Source organism: Macaca mulatta, chromosome X (assembly GCF_049350105.2).
Source record: "Macaca mulatta isolate MMU2019108-1 chromosome X, T2T-MMU8v2.0, whole genome shotgun sequence".
Classification (NCBI taxonomy): Eukaryota; Metazoa; Chordata; class Mammalia; order Primates; family Cercopithecidae; genus Macaca; species Macaca mulatta.
The window spans coordinates 80,761,538-80,772,181 of NC_133426.1; the positions used below are offsets into that span (position 1 = coordinate 80,761,538).

Consider the following 10,644-nt stretch of genomic DNA (forward strand, 5'->3'; position numbering starts at 1 on the left):
AAATGGCTTGCACCCGAGAAACAGAGGTTGCAGTGAGCCCGGATCACACCACTGTACTCCAGCCTGGGCAACAGAGCAAGACTCCATCTCAAAAAAAAACAAAAAAAAAGGAAAACCTAAATGGATGATCTGGAGGCTGAGGGCAGTGGCCTCAATAAAAAGACATAGTTTCCTGGTCCAGTTTCTCGACCTAAACCAACGTTCAGAGCCACTGTAAACTGAAATGGGACTGGGTCCCCAGGAAGAAAGATTTGTAACATCATGGCAAGTATACATGGTAATGATTTTTTCAGTCCTTCTCCAAAGGGTCCTACATCCATTTACTTGAGTAATTGTGCACTCAGGAAAGAAGAATACTCAAACATGTCAAGGACTTTTAGTCGCAGTGTCTGTGTTAATATTGATACTCAGATACCCAATTGGCATCCTAGCTTTCCTATCTGGTATGATTGCCCCTTCTCCTAAGAGCAGTGAAGAGGAAGAGCAAGAGGATGAAGAAGTTCTTCAGGGAGAACAAGGAAATTTTAATGATGATGATAACGAACCAGAAAATCTGGGTCACAGGCCTCTCCTCATGGATTCTGAAGATGAGGAAGAAGAGGAGAAACGTAGCTCTGATTCTGATTATGAGCAGGCTAAAGCGAAGTACAGTGACATGAGCCCTGTCTACAGAGACAAATCTGGCAGTGGACCAACCCAAGATCTTAATACAATACTCCTCACCTCAGCCCAGTTATCCTCTGATGTTGGAGTGCAGACTCCTAAACAGGAGTTCGATATATTTGGCGCCATCCCCTTCTTTGCAGTGTGTGCTCAACAGCCCCAGCAAGAAAGAATGAAAAGAACCTCCCTCAACACAGGTTTCCTGCTGCGGGACTCCAGCAGGAGGAATTCGATGTATTCACAAAGGCGCCTTTTAGCAAGAAGGTGAAAGTACAAGAATGCCATGCGGTGGGGCCTGAGACACATCCCAAAAGCATAGATGTATTTGGCTCCTCCCCATTTCAGCCCTTCCTCACATCAACAAGTAAAAGTGAAAGCAACGAGGACCTTTTTGGGCTTGTGCCCTTTGAGGAAATAACGGGGAGCCAGCAGCAAAAAGTCAAACAGCGCAGCTTACAGAAACTGTCCTCTCGCCAAAGGCGCACAAAGCAGGATATGTCCAAAAGTAATGGGAAGGGGCATCATAGCACGCCAACTAGTACAAAGACTTTGAAGCCTACCTACCGCACTCCAGAGAGGGCTCGCAGGCACAAAAAAGTGGGTCGCCGAGACTCTCAAAGCAGCAATGAATTTTTAACCATCTCAGACTCCAAGGAGAACACTGGTGTTGCAGAGACTGATGGGAAAGATAGGGGGAATGTCTTATAACTCGAGGAGAGCCTGTTGGACCCCTTCGGTGCCAAGCCCTTCCATCCTCCAGACCTGTCATGGCACCCTCCACATCAGGGCCTGAGTGACATCCGTGCTGATCACAATACTGTCCTGCCAGGGCGGCCAAGACAAAATTCACTACATGGGTCATTCCATAGTGCAGATGTATTGAAAATGGATGATTTTGGTGCCATGCCCTTTACAGAACTTGTGGTGCAAAGCATCACTCCACATCAGTCCCAACAGTCCTAACCAATCGAATTATACCCACTTGGTGCTGCCCCATTTCCTTCTAAACAGTAGATACTTCCGATGGATTATTGGCATCAACTCCTGTTTCAAAAAAGTATGAATAGTTTTATGAATTTGAAAAAAAAATTAATAGCTGTTTACATCATTCGTTCTTAAAGATCAATCAGAATAGGTGATTTTTAAATAAGCCAAATAGAAAAATGAAGTATCTCTACAGGGTAGTAACTTGATGTCTCTTCCAAGCAGGAGAAAAGGAAGCTAAATTGCCAGCTCTAAGGGTTTCTGCTACTGACATCACAACACAGAAATGCAAGTGTGGTACTTCCAGTGAAAGCACATGGCACTTTTCCAGGTGTGTAACCACTGAGAAGGGACAGTAAAACTGTTATTTTTAAAGTCAGAATGTCATTTTCATGCGCATATCCCTCAAAGTAGGGTTATTTGTACATACACTAGTTACGTTTGTGAATTTTTTAAGGTCTCTTCTAATTTCCATAGAAGCCTAGAACAAAATATAAAGAGAAATATCTGACATTTGAAAACAAATAAGCAGAAAAAATGATATAGAAGAAAAAATTCACTACTTTAGAAACACTTTTTATTGTTTATGAATGGCTTCTTGACCCAAAGTTTTATTAACATTGCCCTAATAAAGCAGATTACTGGAAAAAATTGGGAGTGAGGACAAGGGTTATATAAACATTTTATTTTAGGAAGAAAATATGTAGCAGAAACTGAATTTTCAAGACATTTACAGTGTGAAATCATGTTGCATTTAATAATGTACTTTATTAGCAACTTCACCAAATATGTCCAAGTTATAAGCAACAATTATTTTTATTAGGTTTGGGGGGTGGAGTCGTTTTAATAAAGTACACAGAACGGTGACACCCACAAAGCCTTATAGGCAGGATTTGTGCATCTTGCTGCAAGTAACTCTGCACTAATACATTAGATCCTAAAATGCATGTAAGGTGGACTAGCATCTTAACTCTGCTAGTTGATCGTGTCTTCACTGAAAAGAACCCAGCGACCAAATTAGCCTTCTTTTTAACACCACAAATGCTAATTAGAAACTTGAGATTTTATAGAAATTATTTAATGATAGAGACTACATATGTGAATTAATGTGAATATAGTATCTGTGCTTCCTGTGTCTATAAATATTTTGAGTTATAATTAACTGTCCTGTACTATCAGATTAACATTTGGAAGTTTCTAAAACAGTTAATGCTATTTACAAAAAGGAGTGGAAACTCATCAACTGGCACTCTCTTTGATTTTTGTATTTTAAATTAACTCTTCTTTGAACCCAATTAAAGTATATTTTATGAGTCATTTTATTAGGCATCTCTTAATTATAGTGCCTCAGTGGGATAAGATATTTGCCTATTTTCACAGTTCTGAGCTTGGAAAGAAGCAAAGTATATGTAACTAAACCACTTATTTGTCTTTTTATTGCTTTTTTCCCTGTTTTATATGCTAAATCAAATACAAATTTGTGGATAGGGAAGCAATATGTGAATCACTATGTAGCAGAGGCAGACCAAGCATTACATTATTAGAGTTGTACTTTTAGAGCTGGACTGCACCAATTACTTGTTCTCATGCCAAAGGCAAATGTATTTGCAACTTTTTTTTTCTGATTCTCAGGTTGATTAATACTGGTAATGCAAATGCTCAAGTAGATGTTTAAAAACTTTACAAAATAGATTCAAGTGATACTTTCTTTTAAAAGTGAAGACTTGATGATTACACATAGTAAATTCACGAACTACAGTAGGTTTGTATCAAACAGAATAACTTTTCATACGAAAATCTGTTGAGGTGTGCACAATATACTTCTTATTTTAGTCCTCGGTCTTTGCTAGACCTCATGAGTTTCATCATTTAGAAAAGGGGTAGGGGATGAACTAATGTGGTCTCCTTCAGATGTAAACATGAAATACCTAGCGTTTTACTCGCTTCTCAATACACTGAATAATTTTAAATGATTCAGACACTGATGTAGACCCTTTGGCTTACAATGTTGGATAAATTCTGAGGAAACAACTCTGACAGCTTAAATTATTTACATTCTTATGTTATAACACAGCGCAGTAACTTTCTTCTTTCAAGATTGTAGCTCAGAGAAAAGATACAGGATTCCATTTGGGGTTCAAAGGGATAGAAATGGAGCGATTCCTTTGTGTTGAAGTAGAGGCATTTTCCTAAAAAGTATATATTTACACTTTGCATTTTCATTCATCATTCCCCAGAATCATGGTCAAGGTGTAGGTCACTCCACACAGCTGATGCTCAGGTCATTGTATTATGAGAATTATGAGAATAAAGCTCCCAAGGTATGTGAAAGTGCTTAACACAATACCTGGCATACAGCACTCAATAGAAGTTTGGCTCTATTATGGGATGTTCCAATTCTGGTTTAAGAATGTAAGAAAGGTTATATATATACCACTAAGCAAATATATATATGGGGTTTTTTTCCTAATATTATTTGGGTGTCCCCTGTGCTTCTTTAGGATGTAGTTATAACTCTCAATGAAAACACATGGACTCAGGGAGGGAACATTATACACTGGCGCCTGTCGGAAGGTGGGGGGCAATGGGAGGGACAGCATTAGGACAAACACCTAATGTAGATGACGGGTTGATGGGTGCAGCAAACCACCATGGCACATGTATATCTATGTAACAAACCTGCACGTTCTGCACATGTATCCCAGAACTTAAACTATAACAATAAAAAAATAAAAATAAACAAAACAAACAAACAAACAAAATGTCTGCTGGGTTTGATAAGAATTGAATGTGCAGATGAGTTTAAGGGGTATTGCCATTTTAACAGTATAAAGTCTTTATGGAATGTCATTCTATTTAAGACTTCTTTTTTTTTTTTTTTTTTTTTTTTTGAGACGGAGTCTTGCTCTGTCACCCAGGCTGGAGTGCAGTGGCCAGATCTCAGCTCACTGCAAGCTCCGCCTCCCGGGTTTACGCCATTCTCCTGCCTCAGCCTCCCGAGTAGCTGGGACTACAGGCGCCCGCCAACTCAACCGGCTAGTTTTTTTGTATTTTTTTAGTAGAGACGGGGTTTCACCGTATTAGCCAGGATAGTCTCGATCTCCTGACCTCGTGATCCGCCCGTCTCGGCCTCCCAAAGTGCTGGGATTACAGGCTTGAGCCACCGCGCCCGGCCAAGACTTCTTTAATGCTTTAACAATGTTTGTTGTTTTCAGAGTATATGTTTTGCACTTGTTTTGTTACATTTATTCCTAAGGATTTTGTTCTTTTTCAGGATATTGTAAATTAAATCATTCTTTTCATTTCATTTTTGTTTTGCTCATTGCTGCTGTAGAGAAATACAACTGATTTTGTATATTGATCTGGTCTCCTTCCACTGTGTTGAAATTGTTTATTATTTCTAATAGTTTGTAGTAGATTACTTAGGATATTCATGCATACATTTATGTCATCTACAAATACAGATTGTCTTACTTCCTTTCAAATCGGGTTGATTTTTATTTCTTTTTCTTACCTAATTGCCCTGACTGGAATCTTCAGTACAATGTGGAATAAAAGTGGTGAAGGCAAACATACGTGTCTTGTTCTGGATCTTAGAGAGAAAGCTTTTATCATTAATTTTGTTATGTTATATTATATTATCATAATTATGTTAGCTGTGGGTTTTCCATAGATGCCCTTTATCAGCTTTGAGGAAGCTTCCTTCTGTTCCTAGTTTCTTGAGTGTTTTTATCATGAAAGAGTGCTAGATTTTGTCAGTTTTTACTTCTATTGAGATGATAATTTGATTTTTGTTCTCATTCTTTTGACATGGTGTATTACATTAACTGATTTTCAAATGTAAAACCTTGCATTCCTAGGATAAATCTTACTAGGTCATGCTGTACAATTCTTTTTATATGTTGTTGAATTTGGTTTGTTAATACTTTGCTGAGGATTTTTGTGTCTATACTCATAAGCAATATCGGTATGTAGTTTTCTTTCCTTGCGATATTGTCTGGTTTTGGTATCTCGACAGTAATGCACTCACAGGATCTGTAGGGAAGTGTGCCCTCTTCTTCTAATTTTTGGAAGAGTTTTAGAAATTTGGTATAAATTATTAAGTATTGGATAGAATTAACCAGTGAAGTCTAGTTTCTGGCCTTTTCTTTCTATGAAATTGAACGATTGCTTATTTACATCTCCTTACTCTCTATAGGTCCATTCAGATTTTACATTTTTTCTTGAGTTAGTTTCAGTAGTTTGCGTCTTTCTATGAACTTACCCATTTCACATGTTATCTATTTTGTTGTCATATAATTGTAGATAGTATTTCCTTACACTTCTCTTGTTTTTGTAATGTTGGTATTAATGGCAACTCTTTCATTTTATTTTAGTAAATTGAGTATTCTCCTTTTTTCTTGATTTGTGTAGCTCAAGTTTCATCAATTTTGTTAATCTTTTAAAAGAACCAAGTTTTTGATTACCTCATTTTCTTTGTTGTTTTTCTCTTTTACGTAATATTAATTTCTGACCTAATCTTCATGATTCCATTCTTCTGCTTAATTTGTGTTTATTATTATTGAATTACAAATAAAAATTACATGTGTATTATGGTGTACAACATGATTTCTTAAAGTATGTATACAGTATATATTAATGATATATACAAAATATATCATTAAGGCATTGTTGTAAGTATAGTCACCGTGTCAGACAATATTCTTGAACTTATTCCTCTTGTCTAACTAAAATTTTCTATCCTTTAACCAATATCTCCTCTACCTCCCACTTCCTCAACAGGGCTCCTGTCTACACTCTGCTTTTGTGAATCTATCATTTTTAGATTCCACATATAAGTAAGATCATGGAGTTTTTGTCTTTCTGTGCTTGGCTTATTTCACATAACACATTATCCTCTAGGTTCATCCATGTTGTCCCAGATGACAGGACATCTTTTTGAAGACTAAAGAGTAATCCATTGTGTATATATAGCACAGTTTCTTTATCCATTCATTTGTCAATGGACATTTAGGTTGAATCCATATTTTAGCTGTTGTGAATAATGTAAATAATATGGGAGTGCAGATATCTCTTGAAATACTGATAACATTTTCTTTGGATATTTACCTAGAAGTCAAATTGCTGGACCATATGATAATTTTTTTGAGGAACCTCTGTATTGTTTTTGATAATAGTGGTACTGATTTACTTTCCCACCAACAGTGTACAATGGTTCCCTTTTCTTTTCATTCTGCCCAACACTGACCATCTCTCCCCTTTTTGATACTAGCTCACTCTACAGGTGTGATGTGGTATTGTGGTTTTTAATTTGCATTTCCTTGATGATTAGTAATGTTGAGCATTTTTTTTTTCATATATCTAATGGCCATCTGTATGTCTTCTTTTGAAAATAACCAGGTAGGTCTTTTTTGTCCATTGTTTAATTGGGTTATTTGTTTTCTTGCTATTGAGTTTTTTGAGTTCCTTATATATTTTGTATATTAACTTTTTGTCAGATGTGTGGATTACAAATATTTTCTCCCATTTTATGGGTTGTCTCTTCACTTTGATTGTTTCCTTTGCTGTGCATAAGCTTTTTAATTTGTTGTAATAGCATTTGTCCATTTTTAATTTTGTTACCTGTGCTTTTGGAGTTATAGCCAAGAAATCATTGCCCACACCAGTGACAAAGAACTTTTCCCCTATGTTTTCTTCTGGTAATTTTACAGTTTCAGGTTTTACACTTAAGTCTTTTATCCATTTTGAGTTGATATTTTGTATATAGTGTGAAATAAGGATCTGATTTTATTCTTCTTTATTCTTCTGTGTATGTATATCCGGTTGTCCCAACACCATTTATCAAAGAGACTGTCCTTTCCCCATTGTGTGTTCTTGGCACCTTTGTCAAACATCAGTTGACTGTAAATGTGTGGATTTATTTCTGGGCTCTCTGTTCTGTTCCATTAGTCTATTTGTCTGTTTTAATGCTAATATCAAGTTGTTTTGACTACTATAACTTTATAGATTTTAAAATCAGGAAATGTGATACCTCCAGCTTTATTCTTTTTGCTCAAGATTACTTTGGTTATTCAGCATCTTCCATAGTTCCATACAAATTGTCGGGTTGTTCTATTTCTGTGAAAAATGTCATTGAAGTTTTGATATGGATGGCATAAAATCTGTAGATTGCTTTGATTAGTATGGGCATTTTAACAATACTAATTCTTCCAACTGATAAACACAAGATACATTTCTAGTTATTTGCATTTTCTTTAGTTTCTTTCATCAATGTTTTATACTTTTTACTGTACCGATCTCTCACCTTCATGGTTAAATTTATTCCTAAGAGTTTTAGTTTTATAGCTATTGTAAACTATATTGTTTTGTTGATTTCTTTTTCAGAAATTTGTTGTTAGTGTGTAGAAACACTTCAGATTTTGTATCTTGATTTTGTATCCTGTAAATTTTCAGAAGATGTTTATTAGGTCCAATTGTTCTTTCGTGGAGCCTTTATGGTTTTCTAAATAAGATCTTGCTATCAGCAAACAGAAATAATTTCACTTGTTCCTTTCTGAAATAGAAGCCTTTTATTTCATCTTCACTAACTGCTCTTGTTAGGAATTCCAATATTGAATAGAGGTGATAAGAGTGGGCATCTTTGTCTAGTTCCTGATCACAGAGAAAAAGATTTTAGCTTTTTCCCATTGAGTATGATGTCAGCTGTGGGCTGATATATACAAATGGCTTTTATTCTGTTGACATACATTCCTTCTACACATAATTTGTTGAGGCTTTTTATTATAAAAGTATGTTTTGTCAAGTGTTTCTGCACCTATTAAGATGATCAATTGGCTTTTGACTTTTATCCTACTAATGTGATATACCATATTTATTAATCTGCATATGTTGAACCATTCTTTCCTCCCTGGGATAAATACCATTTGGTCACCGTGAATAATCCATTAATGCGTTGTTGAATTGAGTTTGCTAGCATTTTGTTCAGGATTTTGTGTCTATGTTCATCGCGAATATTGGCCTATAGTTTTCTTTTCTTGTAGTGTCTTGTCTGGGTTTGGTATCCGTGTAATGCCTACCTCAAAATGAGTTTGAATGTATTCCTTCCTCCTCAATTTTGTGGAATAGTTTGAGAAGGATTGGTATTAGCTCTTCCTTAAATGTTTGGTATAATTCAGCAGTGAGGTCATCAGGTCCTGGGCTTTTCTATGTTGGGAGGTTTTGGATTACTCATTTAATATAACTTATTTGTTACTGGTCTATACAGATTTTCTGTTTCTTCATGATTCAGTCTCGGTAAGCTGTATGTTTTTAGAAATGTATCCATTTTTCTACGTTATCAAATTTTTTTTGGACTATAATTGCTCACAGTAGTTTCTTATGAATGACTCTTCATATTTCTGTAGTATCAGTTGTAATGTCTTCTCTTTCATTTATGATTTTATTCATTTCAGTCTTCTCTCTTTCTTAGTCCAGCTAAAAGTTTGTCAATTTTGCTTATCTTTTCAAAATACTTTTAGTCCAGCTAAAAGTTTGTCAATTTTCCTTGTCTTTTCAAAATTCTTTGCTTATATTTTCAAAATATATCCTTTCTGTTATTTTTCTAGTCTCTATTCATTTTTGTTCCTGCTCTGACCTTTATTCCCTTTCTGCCAGCTTTCAATTCAGGCTGGTCTTTTTTAGAGTTCCCTGAGGTATAATGTTAGTTTGGATTTTTAAGTCTTTTTTCTTTTTTGATGTAGGCATTTATTGCTATAAAGTCCCCTCTTAGAACTGCTTTTGCCGCATCCCATAAATTTGGCGTGTTGTTTCCACCTTCTTTTGTCTGAAGATATTTTTCGATTCCTTTTAATTTCTTCTTGACTCTTTTTTCAGGAGCATGTTGTTTAATTTCCACATATTTGTGAATTCTCCAATTTTTCTTCTGTTATTGATTTCCAGATTCATACCATCATAGTTACTGGGATTCCTGGGGCAGGCCTGGATCCTGATTCTGCTGGACTGTCAGGGGTGGCCTCAAGCTTGGGTCTATGCATGCCAACCTGGTGCTGGAGTGGGGCTGGAGGCTAGGTCCACAAGTGTTGGCCTGGAGTCTGGGGCTGAAGAGGCTGACCAGGCATTGGTATGGGGGATGCTTGAAGTCTGGGCCCATGTGGGCCGGTCTGGTACTGGGCCAATCTGGAGTCTGGGTTGGGCCTGAAACTTGAGTCTCCAGGGGCTAGCCTGGACCCTGAGGCTACAGGAGTAGGCATGGTGCTTGTACCTTTTGGTTCCACACTAACACTGCAGTAAGCCTAAAGCCTGGGGCTTCAGGGGCCAGCCTGGTGCTAGAGTAGGCCTGGAGCCTGGGTCTGCAGATGCTGGCTTGGAGTCTGGAGATGTGGTGGCTAGCCTGGCACTGTGGCAGACTGGTTCCTAGGTTACTAAAGGCTAGCCTGGAGCTAGGGTCTAGAAGTGTTGGTCTGGTGCAGAGGAGGGCCTGGAAACTAGGTCCATGGGTATCTGTCTGGAGTCTGGGGCTATGGGGCCTGGCCTGGCAGTGGAGCAGGCCTAGAAACTGGGTACTTAAGGTCATGGCTGGGTCCTAGGGCTGTGGGTGCTGGCCTGGTGCCTGAGACTGCCAAGGTTATCCTGGAGCTGGGGCCTGGGTGTACTGGCCTGGAGGTTCCATCCATAAGTGCTGGCTTGAAGCCTGGGGGCATGACTCTTGGCTACACTCACCAGGAATTTAGTCAATTCAAGTTGGGATTGGAGGGGACAAGAAATGCTGGCAGCCTGACACTCCAGGTGAGATATAATAAGCCTTGACTGGGAGCTAGACACAGACCTTATACCCTTCATTAAAATGTTCTTAAAATGGATCATAGACCTAAGCGTAAAATGAAAAACTATAAAACTCCTGTAAAATAGCATAGGAGAAAATCTGGTTGACCTAGGGTTTAGCAATGACTTTTTAGATGCAATACCAAAAGTACAACCAATGCAAGAAAGAATAAATTG

At 37.4% G+C, this 10,644-nt stretch overlaps 1 protein-coding gene across 1 annotated transcript; it reads left to right on the forward strand.

The window, feature by feature from the left end:
• The first annotated feature begins 445 nt into the window (after nucleotides 1-445).
• On the forward strand, nucleotides 446-1,677 carry LOC707429 (putative BMP-2-inducible kinase-like protein). The gene is given in 2 exon segments (XM_015127696.3): nucleotides 446-827; nucleotides 830-1,677. Coding segments are annotated over 2 exon segments (1,230 nt in total).
• Nucleotides 1,678-10,644: the final 8,967 nt, after the last annotated feature.